Here is a 22,237-nt window from a genome sequence, read left to right on the forward strand (position 1 = left end):
CAAGAGCCCCAGCTAGGGCAGAAATGGCCCAATGCAGAGGACAGAGCAATTGCGAGGGAAGGGGGTTTTATAAAAAATTTATTATTGTGGGCTCTGTTAGCCTGCACCTCCAGTGGGGGAAACAGTTTAAATGTGATAGATGCCCTTTAACTTTTATCAGCATGGTGTTGTATTTCTAATAAGCTTTTTCCTCTGGAAAGAATCCCTCAGTCTTTTCAAAGGCTACCTTTGTATAACATCTCGCTCAGTAGGGGCACTTTTGATGCCATAATATTCTCCTATTTTGGAATGTACCTAACCCACCAACTTAGACTGTAAGCTCTACAAGACAGGGACCTCCTGCCACTTGCCTCTTTAACACTCTGCCCTCAATCTTGTGAATGTAACTGTATTGTATTCATTTATATTTCTGCTCTATTAAGTGTTGCTATCTACCATGCTGCACGCACGAGTATCACCTTATAGGTAAAAATAAACATGCCTACCTTTGCCAAGATGACATCACTCCGATTTAACTGGCAAACAGCCATAGTGTGTTCCTAGGTACTGCTCTTTAACTGGAAGATGAATTCCATAAATTGCACTTTCACCTTCAGTGAGAAGAATTTAGGGACCTTATGCATTGTCATTTCAGGACTGACTTTGTTGATGCAATTGGTTCAATTGGTCCTCTACCTTTTTTGCCCCAGGGACCAGTGTAAAGGCAGAATTTTTCACAAGGACTGGATGGGGGGGGGGTGAAATGCACGTGCCGTATCAAATTTAGGCGCGCAAGTGTCAAATTTTTTCAAATTCGGTGTGTCCGCATAAATTCACTCAGTCCGCGTCATATTCGGCTAGTCCGTGTCAAATGTAGACTCGGCTCAACAGTCCAGTTCAGGTATGTCAATAGCCCGGTGGTTGGGGACTCCTGAGTCTTTTTAGTGCAAGTGTGCATGGCCTCTAGACCAGCAGGATACTGTGCACATTAATCTATTCCTATGGATCCATAGCACAAACAAGCAGATCTGAGCTACAGCTTTTTTACTGTTTTCTCAGCACTCTGCAAATATGGCAGATAAGACTTTCAGTTTGGAAACACTGACTGCATTCTCATAAAAGCACAGCATAGTCTGTAAAGAAATGAGGTGCCAAAGATTCCCAGTCAGTTAGGCAGTAATGTATGAACTGTTTGAATCTGAGCAGCTTTGGTCATGTTACTGAAGGTTTTCATTGGTGTATAAAGTTGTTTATCAGCACTTCTGTTCTATAACAAATTTGATCTATTCTGAAGGAACAAATTCCATACTAAGCAATGTTATTAAACATTAAGCAAAGGGTATAATTCCTGATAGCTATTCCAAAGCTTTTGCAAAAAAAAAAACATATTTAGAATAACACATGACAGAACCAGCAGGTTATGTGCACAAAATTTTATTAAATAAATTAAGTTAAAACTAAGAAATTTCAAGCTCTCAAGCATTTCATTAAGGCAAATACATTATACCAAGGTAAGTGTGATAACGTATCAGTAAAATCAATTAATGGTACCTGCTTCATCTGAAAAGGAAAAGGGAAGCAAAATAAACATTGTTCGTACCCCGTAGGACATATGACAAAGATGCATAACATAAAGGCACGTGAGACATTATTAACAAAAAAAAAACAGATGATTACAAAACTTTTTTGTTTTTTGGCTATGCCCATGTAGACATTCCAAATAAGTTAGTTCTAATGAGCTGTTATGCTGAAAAATCATTAATTAATCGGGTTTTGAAATGCCAAAACTGCAACTGAGCTAATTGTGCTTTGGATATCTTCCAAAAAAGGATCTGGTAATCATTCTTATCCATTCAATATAGATATTCATTTGTACATTTTCAACATAACATTGCTTTATGGCAGCAGCTTTCTACCTCTGTCTGTTTTAAACCAGGGGTATCACTTTAAAAAAGCAGGCAAAGTGACATGTCTCTAATTCCTGTGTGTATCTATGTGTGTGTGTGTTTATATAAACAGAAATATATATGTGTCTGGGAAATAATGAGCTGCATTTTTCCCTCAATGCTATCCTTCCTTCTCCTCTCACCTTACTCTATCTTTCACCCATTCTCATTTCATCCATGTTCCCATCACCCCTACAAATATCAAAGGTTTAAATTGAATTTCCCATCCAAGAGTAATATGAGATTTAAAATGCAACATAATTATAATAATGTTTATTGTTATTCTGTATGTCAAAAGAATTATGGCAAAACCTGTACTGGCTTGAAACAACAACAAAAAGCTACACTCAGAAAGAGGAATAGGTGTTACAAGCTCTTTAACTGGAATAGACGGATATTTAAGGGGACAATATATGTGGGGCTGTGTAAGGGAAAATGTACCTCTCAGTAGGCTCAGTAAATTAAGCTTGTGTTAAAGGTGTGCTTTGCTTTTGCAAAAAAGAATGCCATATTTGAGGGGGACTAACACGTTACCCTTTGTTCCCTTAGTTATAGTACGAAGTTTGCAATGTTTATTCAGATTATATTTTATGCCATTTGTATTAGTTGTATGTTGGACACAGTTATAACGCTTCCCTTTATAGATACAGCAAAGTGGCTATAATTTGTATATTTTTTATAAGTATCACGTGCGTGGCGGGGGCCCTGGAGGTTTGGAACTCCGTAGGCCCCCATTCATCCAGTCCGACCCTGCACTTCCTAGTATCCCAAATTCACTAAAAGCACTGTCGAACAAAAGTAAGAGAAAGTTTTCTTTGAGTATTCATGGCGAGGTCAAAAAACGGAGCAAAGAAAAACCAAGGAGGTGAGCAGGGACTGCAAGCAGTACTTAACTGGCCTCAATGAATGATAGTAATATATTTAGAATGATTCTGTCACAAATTAAATCAAATGTAGCCAGGTATGAACACTTATATCCTCACTGGTTATTAAGCCTGGAACTAGACAGAACTGATATGCAGTATTTGTGTGTATATAAATATCCATATATAAATATATTTCTTTATTTATATACATACATATACACTGTATACATATAGCCTGCTGCCCCCTTATACTTTTTACATCCTCATCCCCGTAGACATGGTTGTACTATGTAAGATACGTTATGTAAGTAAATTAACATCCTAACGTTATAAATTAACAACCAAGTTTGCTTCTTCAGAATAAATGAGGAGGCAGAACTTATATCATAGGAAACAGTTCAAGTGATTTGCAGATACATAACGTAAGATTAAGACTGCAGTGACAATTTTTGATATGGAATAAAAGTTTATAGCAAAAAAATAATAATAATAATAAAAATTGCTTCTACTGTAGAACTTGGGCCATCAACCTCAAAGTGATGCACCATTTTTGCCACAGCACTAAGTCACCAAAAATATACAGAAAATTGACATTCATTTCATGTTAGCATTAAAATAACAGGCTGAAATGAGTCAGTGTGTACACCTGTTGCATCTAGCAGCTGTTCAACCCCAATGTTACTTCTTTTCATTGCGCTTTACTAGCAGCTGTAACATTTTTGTTGTAAACATCAACTTTTGGACAATTTCAAAGTGCTCTAGAATCGACTTTCAATTTGGGTACCATGAAAGAGCAAAAATCTCTAAGTTTCCCATTTTACTTGGGTACTTTTTCAGTATCAGTATCAGCAGTAGGTTAGTTGGCCTTTAAACCACCAACTGCACTGATGGGTGGTTCAGGTGTAAATTTGTAAATCTGGGTAGCCATCACTGAAGCATGCATTTTCATGCAACTAGAAGGTAGGGCTCATAGAACTGCCGTTCAGTTTCTTCCTGATCCTTGCACAGCTAATCTTAAGATCTTTCTAAAGAGTTCATGCAATGGTATGTATGACTAATGGAATTTTTAAAGCCTATAAAAACCCAGGGTTTATTTGTGTTTAACATTTGGAGGGCTAAGTGTTTCTGTACCATCCCTAATTTTGCAAATGCTTTGAGATGATCTTGAAATTCCAGTCCTCAAAGAATCAGATAACAGAGAAGTCTCTACAGTAGACTGAGAGGCAGCATCAAACGTCTCTGTTTCTACCTCTTCATCTTCTATAAACAGTTTGGACTCCTTCCATTCCGGGTACATTTCTTGGCTCCCTCTAGAGACACTGGAGTCACTACATGAAAGCTGAGCATTTAGCTCTTCTGTTGATTGAATTAAATTTTGTACAGAAAATGATTTGCTAAAATCCTTGTTTGTGAACGGATTGGAGGGCAATTGGCCACTCTCTGCTTCAAGGCTTTTCCTCCTTACAAAATGTCTAGTTAAACTGGTTTGTGCATGCTGTACGTTTTCTTTTGAGGCAACAAGGCAGGAGGTGACATCACAACTGTCTTCTTTTGTGGTCATTGGAATAATGGGAGTTGGTTCAGGTTTGCTGATAGGCCTTAAGGTTGGAGCAGGTGGCAATTGTAACGTTGTTGGTGTTGCTGGCTTTGAGGCCTGGGTTATTTGGTTTGATATACTGTTTGCTGTACTTGCAGGTCCATCACTTGGATTGGATGATGCTTGTGGTGTGTGCATGGCAGGACTAAATGTATAGTAAGGACTATTAAATTCATTTGGTGTCAGTACAAAATTCAATCCACGTGGGATGTTGGCACTAGCTGATCTTGTGATTGATCCGCTATTTTGTGCAGAGTTTGACATATCTTTACCATCTATTGGACTTTGATAGTCTGAAGTTTGTTCACATTCAAAAAGTGGCATATGAAGTGATGCCAAGGTCAGGGCTGAGGCAGATCCTTTCTTTAAGACCTGTTGGTAAATATCAAGTAGGCTGTCTAGCTTTGACTCAATGGACTGTACCTGTATATTCGGGAGGAAAGAATTAGATTATAGTCGTATTACTTCACAAAAGCAAAAAAAAAAAAAAGAACAAAAGATGGTATTTGTGAAATCTATAATGAAGGGAGAAATATATAGTACATTTTCTCAAGGGCACAATTAATAAGAGATTCCATATCAAAAATATGTTCTATTCATTTAATTTGCATTACTTACTGTACCAACTAGTGCAGAGCATTCGAAGAAACATTTCATTGTAAACATAATCTGGCCTACTTAGTTCAGTTGTGGGTATAGATATTTAATCAGATTTTCCTCTTTAGCTAAAATCCCTGTTTAATTAACTCACAGTGTGATGGGGGGGATTATTCAGTAGCTTTGAACAGTCTACTACAAGTTATAAAATAAAAGAAAAGAACTGATTGAGCTAGAGGTATGTTATAACAGAACCAGCGGGTGCTGTGTCATCTACCGGACATACAGCTCAATGGGTGCCCTGACAAATAAACACTATTACTATATGTGTGTGAAACAAATCACTTGTGGGGGCACACGATCATTAAATTTGATGTATAAATTAAAATGGAGATGAATGGAATTCAGAGGGCAAGATCTGTTCCTAGTTTTTGTCTACCACATTACTGTTTCCCCTAACTCTATTGCAGAAATGCTGGTAACTGTGATTATTGTGCAAGATAGGTAGTTATCACAGAAGTAATATACATCTTTCTTTAAAGGCCATACCTGTTTCTCTACTTTCACTACTCGACCCAACATACTGAGATCGTCACCTGCTTCAATCTCTGATGGGGTTTTCTCACGGCTCTTCTTATCTGTAGATATCTGGCCCTTTCCAAGAATTTGGTCAACTCTGTTTAAAAATGAATGAAATAAAGTGACACTGTAAACAATGCAAACAAGTAATTTAATTCCTTGGAAAAAAAAAATACATATAACACACACATTCCATTCTCAGTTCTTAAAATACAGTCTGCATCGAAAATTTACAGGGGGTCATTTATAAACACTGTGCCAATTAGCACCTGGGCAGTAACCCATAGCAACCAATCAGTGATTAGCTTTTTTCAGTCAGCTACAGGTTGAGCATTGAAACCAATCATCTGATTAATTGCCACTGCCTAGGTGCAAATTTGCCCAGTGTATATAAATGACCCCCACAGTCATTTTGAACACATTTGCACCTGTCAAGCTGGCCTCAGGTAAATCCTAAATAGTTTTAATGAAATGTTTTATAGTAATTATTTCTGGTATGTGTAACACACAATAAATTTTAATGAACTCTTCATTAGGCAGTTGCCAGTAAGTTTACTGCAGTGCATTAGTAGCTTCAGGAATCAGAAGGTGGCAACATGTAGAAAGGTAGAATTACGGAAATTCTATTTTCTTTTCTACTATGCTGTAATCTTCTCCCAGTCTTCCCCCATTGGGTTTGGCCCAATGCGAGGTAAAAAGAACTGTACATTGCATATATGCATGAAACATCTGGGAAAACAGAAGAGGATGGGAGTGTAGTGTTCAGCATATGGTACCCCCACTGGTCCATTTTTTCAAGAAGAGAGTAGAATTACTAGGAGGTGCAACTTTGCACCCTACAGTGATTTTAGGTTTCCTTTCTTCTTCTAAAGGGTCCAAAATAAATTATTGTGTATTGTTCTTACTATTTGGACTTTTATAGTTATTATATCCTATCTGCTAATAAATTAAAAGGTACTGCTAACCGTGTTTGAAGGCTCTTTATTCGGCACAGCATATCAAGGTGTCCAGCGGAATACTGCTCAATGACATCTTTCACATCATAAGGGCGTAAGGTTTCCTTAAATTTTCTCTTTGCTACATGGAATTTCATGATCCTGTTGAAGAAATAAAGACATACGTAAATTATTCACAAGGATCACTTTATTACTGCAAACCAGCCTTATTGTTGTATTTCACAAAAAAATTAGCCATACTGATTGATACCCATACAGAAACATGGGATGCACAGAATTCAAGCCATTTTAGGCAAGATTTGGATCTGGATCCTATCAGAAATAATTTCTCATTTTCACACTAGAGTTTTGGCCTGGACGGTTCAGTTTTCGGTTTTTATTGGCTTATATAACATCTGTGACACTTTAACTGGCATTACACTACATCTGCAGTGAATTCTTTTGTGTACAGTTACTTGTGAATAAGTATTTCATAATGCACAATCCCATACTAAGGGGGTTATTTATAAAAGGTCGACCTGCCTGTTTCCATGGATAATGGTTCCATGGTTTACATTCGTTTGGTGCTTTTAAATTCGAATTTGTGAGTTTTGACACAAAAACATTTTGAGAATTTGAATTTACCATTCAAACCTTAATAAATCTGCCCCTAAGTGAAGGCACCAGTGCTTTATTTACAGAGCACACCTTTCACACACTACTGTGCATATTCTTTTACCACAAGGGGGACATTTCTATGATTTTCTTTTTTTAATGGAACTGATTCTTGAAACATTTAGAAAAGTGGACTTTAATATTACATCGCAAATCGTTATTATATGGACGATTTGTAATATTCATTGTATAAATGAGAGTCACTAACGCACTACAGTGAGCAAAGTGAAACTTTTGGATGCAAATCACCTGTTTTTACCCACAAAACAGTAATTTACATTTGTTGCATCTGATGCATCAAACTAAAAGCAATTGCACTTGCATGTGGTAGCAAATAATATGCAAGTTGTGGCTAATAGAGTGGGGATTAAGTCACTTGTGTGTGAATATTTTGGGACAACTCTGCACCTATTGACGCAACCAGCTGGAGTTGCTGCTATGTTTAAAGTGGTGGTGGCAGTTCCAGGGATTCCCAGCAGCAACACAGATTTGCACAATTCACAGAAAAAGTAGGATTGACACAATGGCGTTTAGTGTAACTATACACAAAGGCAAGGTTTGGACACAAGTACCTTTAATGAATGGTGTCAACAAGAGCAGCATCTTTTTTAGCTCAACCACACTTGTGGCTATGTTTATATATGAGCATTAATATTTCTCATATTTGACCACAAGATGGTACTGTGTGGTAAGCTATAACATGGCCATAGTATCTTTCCACTTTTATAAATTTTGCCATATGTCTACACTGCTCCAGTTTTTAAAAACAAAATAACAACTGCTTTAATAAGGCAATTGCCTTCAATAAGGATTAATTATATCTTAGTTTAGATCAAGTACAAGATAGTTAATATAGAGAAAAAGTAAATCTTTTTAAAAAATTTGGATTATTTGCATAAAATAAAGTCTATGTTATACAGCCCATACCTGTACGCAGCCCTCTATATGATATGAGATTTGCTTTCATATTCTCTTTATTCTTCATTCCATCTTAAACCTCTCTTTTTCCCACTTGCTTATCACCAATATCTATTCAGTCTTTTTCATATAAGCCCCTCTTTCTACTCAGCAGTATTTACCCTCCCATTTACCATGTTGCATTTACTGCCACTTTATTTCAAAAAGGCCAAGAGAATCCTCTCAGTGCCCCATCTCAAATGATCTGAACTAGATCCATGTGCGCCCAAATGCAGAAACACCATTTATATTGAAGAAAAGTGGCTGGTTAATTTGGGAGCAAGTTTACCTGTGCTATATGGGTGGCAGACAAGTGTGAATTTAGTGGGCGGATGTGGGTGGCCACAAAGGAAGAGCTGTAGTTATCACTTTGTCCATGGCAGACATAAACTACAGGGCTGCCTTTTACTTCTGAGTTCTGTGTTTTGTCACAATAATATGCACAACATGCGCTCCAAGAAAAAAATAGGGGCAAGTCCTTTATGTGTGATGCTTTGATACCTGTGGTTTGTGAGTACAGCATTGCTCTATTGGTGGTAAATTAGCTGCACTAAGCTTGTTTACTTCGAAACAAAATGAGAAACCTCAAAAACTTATATCCACCGTAACTATTTTACGAAATGTAATGTAGATTTTACAAATAGCTACAGTTTGCTTTGTTGCACTGGGTTTCCTTTCCTTTTTTATAATGCTGATTAATTTAATTATGGGCCATTCCTGCAAAAAAAATAAATAAAAAGACTAAAAATATCCCGAGATACTTATCTTTAGCCACTGACTGTCTTTTCTCACTAGAGCAAAATAAGGGTCTCAAGAGCTATGAAAAAAGATTGATTACTTTATAGAAACTGAGAAGGAAAAAAAAATACATTTGTAATGATGAATTGCCATCATTTCTTTACCATATTTGCACAAGTTTTCAAGTATTTACATTGCTGGCGTAAGTATATTTTTTTTGCTGAAGTTCTATAAGTGCTGACAGTAGTAGTTAATCTGGAATGTATGATACATATTATAGGAGATCTTTGGCTATTTGGGAGAAGGTTTTGACACAAAATCCCAAGAAAACACAAACAGATATCGAAATTCAACAATATTTATAATACCTTACCAATAAAACATGACATAAGCAGAAAACTGTGATGACAAGTTCATTTGCAAATATGTATTATATGGGCACCCTTTACTATACGCAGTGTCGGACTGAACACCAGGAAAACTCCCGGTGGGCCAAGTGTCAGTGGGTCCTTCTGCTTCTAACCATTTGGCTTGTTTCATGATCATTACCTACTTCTGTATGGCAACAGAGAGGCTAAATAGATAGAAAAATAATAAAATAAAAAGAAAAGAGACTTGATGAATAGAGGTTGAGTGAGGTGAGGAAGAGGAGAAATAGTTTGGAGAGTGGGCCATGGACAAAGGCTTTCTGGTGGGCCCCTGGCATCCCAGTCCGACACAGACTATAGGGATGTTCAGGCAACCTAAGGGTGGTAATTGTAGCTATAACTATGCTTTTAATATATTATTATATATTTAATTATACTTTCATGAGACATTCTAAAAGGAAAAGTATCAAAATACATTTGGAAAGGAAAAACTAGGGTAGAAATACAATGGGATACACTTGGGTGGCAGGTAAATATTGATATCTTCTTTATAGGGAAGAGGTTTGTGTAGGAAGCAGATCTTTTTATACTCACTGAACATTTATTGTATGTCACAACAGTGGGCTCCATCACTACCTAACTGCTCTGTGCTCAATAAAACAATAATAATATCCCAACGAGAGTGAGTGGTAGGAGATATATTGATGATAAAACCGTATTATCGATCTGAGCCCTGTAGGGCATTTCACCTTACATATAAAGTACATGTGAATGTTTCCAATGTACTTTGAAATAAGAAGAAAACGTTTTGTTTTTTCACTCAGCTGGTTTTGCTTGTTTTAAAAAAAATCAGTGAGAATTGCTGTTATTTAACAGAGACTATTGTACAGTATGCAATATTCAGGGACCACTGCTGCATCCTTGACCTAGTTCAGTGCATAAAACGATGCCAGGTCGGAAAAAAAGAAGTGCATTTATATAGATTTCAGTACAATACATTTTGCATATGCATTGTTTGAAATATATTCTCATGCATTTAATCCTCAAACATTATTTCCCTTTTTGAAAGAATTACTTCTGTTGGGTGCACTGCACTGGATTCATAGATATGTAACAAGCAAAAGATGATTTGTCAAGCTCTCAGGAAGATAAAAAGGGACAAATGCTACAATAAAGTAAAAGCCCAGGGGCAATGACTAATGCAAAAGTTTAATGGATATCAGGGAGTTAGAAAAGTGCACAAGAGGATAGCTGTAAATAAATTTAAATTCATCATGACAGCAGGGAGATATTTATTTGTAATATATGCATGTTTACACTTGTATAATACAATTCTGAGAAATCTGGGGAAGAAGCAAGAATGGAATGGAGGCCTTCATATGGCTGGAACATATGTGCAAAACATATATGCAAAAGTGGTTGTATATTAATGTGTTTTAATGGGATAATATAATAAATGGTGCAAACGTTACTATTGGTCTAGTAAACCATAGTATCCAATCAATGGTAGCTATTTGAAGAGAAACATCGAATTAGTTGCTATAGGTATATAGACCTGGGTAAACGCTGCACCTTATTACTATTGGACACCCTGTAGCACGTATAATGGCCTGCGTCAATATACTTGTGCCTAAACAATTGGTTGATGCCAAGTGCCAGAAATGACAAGATCCTGATACTGAAGATTTTCACCACAATTTTGCCCATGATTAATTCCCATGATGCTTTCAAAGAATATACAGTATATTAGACCTAGTGTCATCATTTAATATAAAACCCTGTGTAGGATTTATCTGATACGTAATTCATTTGTTTTTGTACACCCTATTTAGTTTTAGTTTATAATATTATAATGAATAACTGAAAAAGGCCGTTAATCCATTCATAAGTACAGGGCAATATAAATAGTTGTCTGCCCTATGTTTTTCACTAACCTGACTGCTCGTATGACAGTCTTTAGAGCTGGGGTTAGATCTTCAACTGATACATCACAGTGACATCCTTTCTCATCATGAACTTCATCTGCCCCAAGGCTGACATCCGCTGAAAGATAAAATCAGGCTTTACAGAGAGGACTTTTACAAACACCAACCTTTTATGGACAACGGTGCAGTTTTTATAAGTGATCCTTGGATCGCTACTGACCTAAATTTATTACAAAGTTATTTGAACAAGTTAAAGCAATGGTAACAATTAAACAGTGATATATCACTGGGGCATATAGTAAGAAATATATTTCCGAAAGAGAAGAAGGCCAATGGAAATGTTATGTGCAATTATCAACTTCCTGAAAGAGACAAAATGAGCCAGACTTGTAATGTATAGAATACTTGTCACCGATATTTATTGATTACCATACATCATGGGATATAAGTAAGCTATTTTAATTATGGGATGTGCAGCATACACTGCTGCAATGGAATATGGTGATATCCATAATAAAAACTTTTCCAGAAAACAATACAATACTACATATATATATATATATATATATATATATATATATATATATATATATATATATATATATATATATATATATATATATATATGTATATATGTGTGTGTGTGTGTGTGTGTACACACAATTCTATGAAAATGGGGTAAAAATGTTACCTGTGAGAGATAAATACTTTTTACATGATAAATGAACCATGTGTAGGGACAAATCAGAGCAGCATTTTATGTTCCATGGGCAATTTATGTATGCCTCTGACATCTGGGTTTTCCTAACGTTTCCTTTTTCAGTAATGTTTTCGATTGTTTCTTGACAACACACACTTTGCAAGTATTGGACCTATCACATAAGCCTAATCTTCCTCATAGTGGTGTCATTTTAATGGAACTTGAGATACCATCTGTTAACTAGTTCAAAATAATGTTTCCTTTTGCTTCCTTTGTGGAAAGTGGAAAAACATTTGAAAGTAATCAGACGTTTCTACATTCACATACGAGGACCAATAATAAAAATGTCCTTCGCAGAGAGGTGACAATTGAGGCCTGCCTCAGTTTGTGCTATCAAATTCACAGCATGATGGAGAAATTAAACTGTAAAGTACAGTAAAAACCCCATTTTAAGTTTTTCAGGGGACCAGAAAAAAATGGTGTAAAATCCAGGAAAATTTAAAATCAGGGAAACGTATTAATGCATAATATCTAAAATGATGTAAACAACAACAATGTAAAATGAGGGAAAACCTAAAATCAGGGGATGTAAAATTAAGACTCTTCTTCAAAGCACCAAGGTATCGATAAATTATTATAATTACAGGTATGGGATCTGTTATCTGGAAACCCATAATCCAGAAAGCTTTGAATTATTGGTAAGGCAACTCCCATAGACTTCATTTTAATCAACTAATTAGAAATTTTTAAACATGATTACCTTTTTCTCTGCAATAATAAAATAGTAGCTTCACATGATCCCAACTATGATATAATGAATGCTTACTGGAGGCAAAAAAAAAATCCTATTGGGTTCATTTAATGTATAAATTAATTCTTAGTAGACTTAATTCATGGAGATCCAAATTACGGAAAGCCAGAAAACCCTGGGCATTTTGGATAACAGGTCCCATACCTGTATATGAATAATGAATAACACTTTGTTGCTTTATGTATACTTTACTACTTGAACCAAACATAAGGCACATGACTGGCAAGCCCCTTAGTGCTCATTTGGGAAGTACTTGTAACTAGAAATCACAGGGCCCCCCTGCAAAAAAAAATATTGCCCCCCCAACTTATCCTAGTCGATGCAACACAAAGGCCACAAAGCCCTGCTATAGCCACAAGCATATAATGTGTACAAAGGAAAACATCCATACAGGTTTAAACAGCAACATGTACTTTATTGAAAAAACATGTTTCAACTCAGCCCTCTCTCAGTCTTCCAGTAGAGCAGATTATGGCGTAGGCAAACATCTGCAAAGTACAAATAAATAATATTTTATGACTCACTTTTTTGTCTTCAATGTCATTTAATGACTAGTACCGTATATGTATTTGCTATTGTTATACAGATAGCTAGAATCTCAGCTGCCATAAAGCAGGGCAGGACTGCTGCTTACAATGGGGATCAGATAAGATCTGTGCAGCCACTGGGGCAGAATGCTCTGTTATACAGATAGCTAAAATTTCAGCTGCCATAAAGCAGGACAGGACTGCTGCTTAAACGAATGTTACAGTTGCTGTTTTCTCCACTGACTAAGAGAATGCCAGTAATACTATCCTAAAACCAGTTATTCCTGCTATGAGTAAGTTTAATAGTATCTGCCTGTCACTGCACACACAGGATTTATTATTATAAGTGCACATCTGTGCTGCTTTAGGCTTAAACTCCTCTGTTTGCTCATGAACACTAAACTAACACAGCAGAAGCATTAACCAGCTGTTAATCAAGCAGTTTATCAGTCTAGTCATATCATGCTAATACTACCTGACAATCCCAAAAGACTTACAATTTTGATGTGAGCAGAGGTTATTGTTGCTGCTAATTGGGGCTGTCTGAAGACACTCACTCAGCCTCACTCTCTGGCTGGGTCAGGTGTGTTGGTTTTTAGGTGGCTCCGCTGCAGCTAGTGAGTTTTTATAGAGGCACGGCCACAGGTGAAAGACACTGGCAGCACAGCAGTCACATGCCAGTGGACTCCTGAATCCACACACCTAACACACAGCAGGAGGAGTGGGGTGGGTCCACTAGTAAATAATCTATTACATTACTGGTCAGTTGAATGTAAGTGGGTGGGCCCAGGATGGTCCATCAGCAAGTGTTCAACCCATGTCTCTCCACCCCACCCCCCCTTCCAGTCTCTTCACAACCTGTTGCTAAGGTCACATTACAACAGATGACCAGTCAGGAGCCCAGCCAGCAACTCAGCAATGGGAAGGCATTTTGGTGTTAGTGTGAACTTCCAAGCCATATTTGTGTGAAAAGAGCTCTGCTGCTGTCGATGGGTGGGCGGGCCAGTGGGTGTGTCAGTGGGCTGTGTGGCCAATTAGTGCAGAGTGCTCAGCCTCTGGCTGCTACTGTCATTGGGTGGGAGGGACAGCACTGTAGGCAGAACAGAGGGATATGTGCAGACAATTAGAGCAGAGTGCTCTGCTGCTCCCTCCCCTCCAAGGCCCTGTGTAAATGGAGCAGGCGGGCCTGGCAGGGTGGGGCTTGAGGCTGCTGCAGCCAGTAGTATGCAGAGTTCTTCTGGCCTGCCCACCCCTAAAACCACACAATAGGTGTTGCGGGCCCACCCCACATGCAGCCAGTAAAAAAGGCATCTTCCTACACAAGCTGAAGAGCGCAAATGCAGAAGTGCAAGTAAGGACGTTTTTTTCATTCACGTGGCCACAATCCTTGAAAAAGTAACACATCACCTAAAATCCTAGCCAGACTCCCTCTCCTCCCGGGCCCCCCCTGCAGCTGTGGGGTCTGCTTCCTCAGTAGTTACGCCACTGACTTGTGCCCCCTATTTTGCTGCTCTCTGCACTGAATTGCATATGAAAAATACAGCACACAAAGGAAAGATCTGATGCTCCTTATGTTGGGCCTCTGAATGACAAACTCGGTGCTGTATTAGGGAAAGAAGCCACAGCTCTGCAGCTAGTTGCACAATGTCCCAGCCAGTGTTTTTTTGCCAAATGAGCCGATCTCGGCGTGTATGGCCAGCTATACTGAACAGTTATGTCCCATGTGGCCCACCTTCTAGTCGCTGACTAACTAAAAGTTAGAAACCTGTAAAGCAGGAATCTGGGTTCTGGCTATTATGTTCATTCCAGCCTTTATAGATTACATTTTTGGCTAACTGACTATGTTAGAACTGAACTAAGAATAAACAATAAACAGACAAAAGACAAAACAATTAGTCCTTTTTGTCTCATCATAAGAAATGATTCCAAATCCTTTTCTATCCTGTTAGTTGAGCAAAATAATCTTTATTTACGCTATATAAATTATTTCAATTCTGTTTCCTTTAGTCTGGGAATTCAAGCAAGCAGGTGTTTTGTGAAAACTGTTATTAAGATAATCTTTGCATCATACAAAAATCTTGTGTATGTGCCAGAATGGGGAACATAATGCCCATACCAATCATACCATGAGGAGGGAGGGTAAATGTGGGGAGTGCAGTGACATGTAGTACAGAATGGAAAATGAAAGTAATTGTCTGCCCTGCCACTATGCCTAAGGCATAGAGGTGGAGCAGGATATATATGATTGATAAATCAGATTTCAAATGCCTTTATAACAGGTATGGATGTTAAAAAGATTTTGGGTTTCATGTTTAATTTGCAAAGGACTTCTATTACATAGCTTTTCATGTCTGGATGACAGGTCCCCTTTAACTACATATAAGTGCAAGTAGGGTTGCCACCTTTTTTGGAAAAAAATACCAGCCTTCCTATATATTTAGATTTTTTCCCTATTAATAACATTGGAGTCAAGCATCATTTTTACTGGTCAGGCCAGTAAAATAATGGCCAGGTGGCAACCCTAAGTACAAGCTGATAAACAACCTGTCTGTTCCTATCTCTTACTTTCTGTGTCTGCACCAGGAGCCACTGCATTAGCATATGAAGCGAATTTTGGCTCCAAACCATGTAAGTATGCAATTCGGTAGACATCTATTGCTTGTGTCTGCAGCCAGGTTGATGCAGTGGCACCGGGTGCAAACACACAAGTGAGCTATTGCCCGCAGACTGGCTGATTCTCAGAAGTAGAACTGTGTGGCATTAACTTAAATGTCTCAGCTCAACTGGATACAGGTCTAAAGAACTGTTTTGTGTTTATACAATTGAAATTGTAACACCAATCTCAGAACTGTAAACAAATCTTAGACCAGACTGTAAAGTTGGCCATACATGGGAAGTGGTGGTCAAATGAGCAGATATTTGCCAAATTTAGCAACCAAAGTGTTAGGCCAAATCAGTCTCACAGATCACGAAAGGACTCAGATTACATATTAATGGGTTCGGCATAATTTTGTACTCTGATCTGCTCAGTGTGGTGAAAAAGACAGACAAAATCTGCACTTGTATGGACACCCTAAATTTACTCCTTATAGCTACGGTTAGCTCATAACAATGGCAATCCAAAAATTGTATTTTTGAGGGCTCTGCAGCAATTCTACAGACAAAGGGCCAACCAAGCATGTTGGCAATCCAGTATTAGGTTTATGTTTGGACACTCACACTTCCTATTATGATGGTAAATAGTCTACATATGCTGGCAAAAATGGGGCTACCATGTTAAGGAACATTCTCCTGTGTGAGAATAATATGCATAAAATAATATGAAAAAGTCTTACATGAATGCTCAGGCATTTATTTCAGGGATATAAAAGTTGACTTTTTGCATTCGATGACAAACAGAAATATATTGTTGAGCTACAAAGTGCAGCCCCTGTCACAGGGGATATGACTTTACCCAAAACTTTGCTTGTTTAGATGGTGAGATATTAATTCTGAGCAAATGGCATAACAAGTGAAAGTCCTAACCCTACAACAACATGCTAATAACTTTTTTGTTTGTTTGTATTTAGCAATGCCATGCAATTCTATGATTTTCTGTCTTGTATTTTTATCATAATTAAAGCATGGTGAAAATAGGTGGGATCATATGATTGCCCTACTCATGCTGCAGCATGACCCAAGAAATTACTTTCTGAAAAAATACAAACAATACAGGTATGGGATCTGTTATCTGGAAACCCAGTATCAGCATTATGAGAAGGCATCTCCCACAGACTCCATTTTAATCAAATCATTTTTTTAAATACATTTTTTACAATAAAATTAAATTGATTACCTCGTAAGAAGAAGACGTTACCTTGTACTTAAGCCCAGCTAAGATACAATTAAGCTTCTTAGGAGGCAAAATAGCCCTATTTGGGTTTAATAGACTTTAATAGAATTGGGTTTAGTAGACTTAAGGTATGTAGATACAAATTATGCAAAGATCCCTTATCCGGAAAAACCCAGGTCCCAAGCATTCTGCATAACAGATCCCATACCTGTATATTGTTTGCATATTCCAATCACTCCATTATATCCATGTAAAGTACTTACATGCACAGAGGGCTTGTAATCTTGTAGGCCAGGCTTCGGGCCTCACACATAATAATCTATCTATTTTAGAACTTCAGATTAATAAAATGCTATTAGTCAATTGTTAAGCACTGGGATCTTTGTTTGTAAAAACCTTTCATGCTTTTCTTTGTCAATTGGTTTCATTTTAGGACTGAGGACTATTTATAACTTCCTGAGATCTATTATTTCCAAATAGCTATGCACATATACATTATGTCATTGTTTCCATGTTTTCTAATTAAGTAATAGATCTTACGATCAGTAACTGGTTTTGGCTGCGAACTCTTCAGTCTGAGGGAGGGTCGAAACCGTGTCCTATCATTAAAGCTCCAACTCTTTTGCACTTTGGTTGGACTCCCGTCAGTAGCAACATCTGCACTCGGTGATCGCCGATCTCCAATCGATGCTTGTCTACCCTTTATACTTTGCCCTCTCGGGCTTGCCATGCGGACACGCTCTTTAAAACTTAACTTCTGGCTGTGAAAAAAAACATTGCAAAGACTTAAAATGGCATCATTATTTTTTTAAAACTAAAAGCATTACATTTTACAGATTCCCTGTCAATTGCAGTGAAAGCACTAGTTCACATTTCATTTTTTTAATCAGATCTCTTAATTTGCTCATTTAAAGTTGATAAAAATTTACACGATGCAAATTTAACATGATGCAAGGTATTCAAGCTAATGATAATCATCACATCATTTCTTTAACAATAAAAGTTAATCAAAGCTTATTTTGTAAAATGGCTACAACAAACAGTCATGCAAGCCTCAAAAATTCCCAGCAAGCAAAACACAAAATGAAAAGATTAGTCCATGCAACTGCAAAGCATTATTTGGAGCGATGAAAAGAAAAGTGATAAATAAATCAGCGCCTCTTATATTCCAGATGACATGAAAAGCTGGATAGATATTCTGATATCAATTTTAAAACTTTACAAGAAGTAATAAAATGAAATTTGATAATGGAAAAAAATATGTGCAATGCGAACAATTCCCCCTTACACATATTTAATATATTTTTTTGAAATCCTTAAGAGTAGTGACTGGGCACAAAATTTTTTTTCCATGTTTACAACTTTTCCTATGACAAACTAGGATGCTGCAAGTGAAAGGATATCCATTGAGAATGAAGGAAAGGAAATAAGGAAATATTATATATATATATATATATATATATATTTTTTTTTTTTTTTTCCAAGCGGTGCTTTTCTTTGTTAGGTGTTTCTTCGTTGCTGTTGTAATTTGTTGCTCATCTGCTTTACATCAATCTGCCTTCTTAATTGAGCTTCACTTTTCTCCTTTTTCTTCTTCTGTATTAAAAGTAAAACTCTTCCAAACCACCCCATTTATCTATCTCTACCTTTATAACTTAAGCCACTCACATGGTACTATCATCACCTCAAGTTCACAAATCTTCACCATGTGAAAGTCTTAATGTTCCTGGACACTACAATGCACAAAGCTGTATCCATATGAAAGTAGAAAAAGTTAAAAACAAAGTTACAAATGACTTTATTATCGTCTGGCAGAAACACACCAAGCCTCTCAGGCTCTTTATCAAATTCTTAATACCAGTTTTGCCTGCATGTATCCAGGCATATCTCATTTTAGTTGGGCATCATCCATAGCTACTAGTTCTGACTTACAGGCATTCTGTAAAAGCTGATTTCATAGAAAGTTCATAATAAGTTCATAAAGAAATTGCTAACTATTGTAAGAACGATCTCCCTAGGCGATTACAGGGACAGAATGATAAATAAATAAAATACCTAAAAGATGACAATGTAATGCTCTATAAGTTCATGTGATAGTACTAGATGTGCATCTTGATATGCAACAAAAACTATTCAAAATCTATGATAAGAAAGGAGACAGACTGTGTATGATGGATGACCCAAAGCACTTCTGAGGCCGGCAGCCACGAAACGCGTAAAGTGGGCAGCCTACAATATGTTCTGGCCATGCCTTTACCATTTTTAATGATTCTTTAATACATTTCTATTTTTTAGTGGACCAATAATCGGCTCCTTTGGTGCTCCATTTTTTCTTGTGCTCTATATGGAACCTGGCTGTGTGGAATCGCAGTGTTTGTGCAGCAGCTGGTGCTGAACTCTGACCGTTAAGTTCTCCCACGTTTATTCATTGCTTGACCCAATTCACTGCCTTTTTTGTATAGCCCTTTTCTTTTCAATTGTTCCTAGCCGATCAGGTAATATGGATCTACTTTGCTGCAATGTTCTAGGAGTACCAGACATTTGTGTTGGATTTATTAATTGTCTAAAAGTGTAGAGATCCTAATTAGCTAAAAGTAGGATTCCTGAATAGTAGTATTACAAAAACAATGCTTTTAATTATTTTTCCTACCTATGCTCTAGCTAAAGAGTATATTAAACCCACAGGCTGCCCCTTCTGACACTTACGAACAGAATGCAAGTAAAGGCTGTGCAAATGGATGTTTATGTCTTTCATACATGACACCTAGTAGCTATTTTATTTCCTGGAACAAATGTTTGTGCCCCAGAATCAAGCACAATGATGGCTGGATGAAATAACACTGGAATTCTTGGAAGAACAGGGCATTGTGAGTAAAACCTTTACCCACTGTTTTTATACTTTGCCCAGCACAGTAAATGAGCAAGGGATATTGTTATGTTGATTTAAAATAGGGTATTGATGGGAATCAGAATCTTAGAAACCTATCTACAAGAATAAAATGTGATTGCAAAAACCTTACAAAACACAGTGTGTGTTTTTTTCCTTGAACATTACACTATTATGACAAAAACAAAACAGAATATTCAAAGGTGAAAACATTGTTTTATGTTATATGGGTAGAACAAATGGCTGAAGAAAAATCTCTTTTAACCTTAGTTTACAAAGACTACGGATTAAAGCGTTACACAGGCAATACCAGCATAGCATATGATGACTGCCTGTGTTATCAGTCTCCATGAGAAATATGGACTTTCCCTCCATGAAGTAAAATTGATATTATGATAATTTTATGAAAGTTATAAATTACATTGGTTTCAAGTCCAAATATAAAAGGAACAGGGACATACTGGCAAAGAGAAATCATTTACAGTCCCCTATTATAGTAGAGAGGTAGCCCTGTTACAAAATCTCATTATACTTTTCAAGTGTTCCTGAAGGTTAAGATATTCCCTTCCAGAATCCCACTCCCATCACACAGTACGTATTTATCTTTAAAACTAAATTTAAAAGTGTTATTCTTGCCTTTTTCCTATCATCCTTCTAAGTTTTCTTGTCTCTGAAAGCATAATTCAGCTTGAGACTCATTTTTCTATAATACATCTGCCATCCCATTACATTATAAGCAGGACTATCTATTGTTAAAGTCAGGGTTTTAATTTTAAAAAATATATACAGTAGGTATGGGATCTATTATATATCTGAAAACTGTTATCCAGAAAGTTCTGAAACTACAGATATGCAGTTTCCTATTCTGTGCTATGCAAAGGCAATGTGAAAAACCCTCTTCTGAGAAAACACAGGTCCCAACATTTTGGATAACAGTTCCTTTACTCATACAGTGTAATACTATAACTGCTGGAGGAGATGTGTATAACAGCTAGAACTAGATATTACCAAATCTGATTAGAATGTGAAGCCAAAAAAAGTTTTTGTTATAGAACAGAAACAGAGGCAGAGCCAGAGGTTAAGTAAACATGACATTTCATTAAAAATGCTGTTTCACAGTATAGGTATGGGACCCGTTATCCAGAATCTTTCTGTAATTTGGATCACAATACTTTAAATCCAGTATGCTCAACATTTTTTAAAACATTCAATAAAACAAAAAATAAATTGTGTTGGCCTCCAAGAAGAACAATCATATCTTTGTTGGGACAAGGTACTGTTTTATTACTACAGAGGAAAAAAAATTTGGATTGTTTAAAATGGAGTCTATGGGAGATGACCTTTCTGTGATTCGGAGCTTTCTGAATAACTGGATTCGGGGTAATGGATTCCATACCTGTATAAACAGAAGAGAGGACTGTTTGTTGACTATTTCCCTGTCTGTTTAATAAAGCATACCATATGTATTGAGAGTTATCAGATGAGATGACATCAAAATTATTTTATCATTTATATAATTTTAATCCCTTCTCCTCCATATATATTTTTGCACTGAATATAAAGCACAAGTTACTGCAAATATCAGTGTGATATGGGCATGTGATACCTGCATTACTATAGTGTATGTCAGGTCAAATAACAAAGCTGGGCTGTCACCCTGTGACAGTAATCGAATCCCTAGTGCAATTCTTCATGCTCCTTTTGGTAATTCTTACCTCACATTTCACAGGCAAATATAACTAGATCAAAAAATGACACTCCCATTTAGCAAATGGTGCACACTGGATATATATGTAATATGTCATCAATATCAGACAAAATTGTCGCTTTGGGGCACACATATTAGAAACATCTATTTAACTTCAATTGTCAGATGTCCTGAGAATTCATCTTAGGCTGGTATTAAGATACCAGCACCATTGCAAAGATAAAACAATGTGTTGGTGTTCAAAAAAACATTAGAACTAAAGGAATTTATTGCAGCAAAATATTACATTCCTATCTTATGATGGCTGTCAACACTGGGTAAATTTACAACTAGGGGCCAATCTATGGCAACCAATAAATTTTTTGCTTTTGTTGCTTCACCCGCAGCTGCCGCAGCTAAGCCTCCCCAAACCTAGTTAAAGGAAAACTATACCCCCAAAACAATGTAGGTCTCTATTAAAAGATACTGAGTAAAACAGCTCATGTTTAAAACCCTGCTTCATGTAAATGAACCATTATCATAATAATATACTTTTTTAGTAGTATGTGCCATTGGGTAATCATAAATAGAAAATTGCCATTTTAAAAATTAAGGGCCGCCCCCTGAGATC

At 36.8% G+C, this 22,237-nt stretch overlaps 1 protein-coding gene across 2 annotated transcripts in view; it reads right to left on the reverse strand.

The window, feature by feature from the left end:
* Positions 1–1,397: 1,397 nt before the first annotated feature.
* kcnq5.L (potassium channel, voltage gated KQT-like subfamily Q, member 5 L homeolog) overlaps positions 1,398–22,237 on the reverse strand; it is a 290,294-nt gene continuing 269,454 nt past the window's right edge. For both annotated transcript variants that reach the window (XM_041563128.1, XM_018240565.2), the window contains 5 exons: positions 17,573–17,793; positions 11,172–11,280; positions 6,530–6,661; positions 5,535–5,661; positions 1,398–4,811 (listed from right to left, as the gene is read on the reverse strand). In XM_041563128.1, coding sequence (XP_041419062.1) covers positions 3,882–4,811; positions 5,535–5,661; positions 6,530–6,661; positions 11,172–11,280; positions 17,573–17,793 — 1,519 coding nt within the window. In that variant the 3' untranslated portion in view covers positions 1,398–3,881. The remainder of the gene's footprint in view (positions 4,812–5,534; positions 5,662–6,529; positions 6,662–11,171; positions 11,281–17,572; positions 17,794–22,237) is intronic.

This window comes from Xenopus laevis, chromosome 5L (genome assembly GCF_017654675.1).
Source record: "Xenopus laevis strain J_2021 chromosome 5L, Xenopus_laevis_v10.1, whole genome shotgun sequence".
Taxonomy (NCBI): domain Eukaryota; kingdom Metazoa; phylum Chordata; class Amphibia; order Anura; family Pipidae; genus Xenopus; species Xenopus laevis.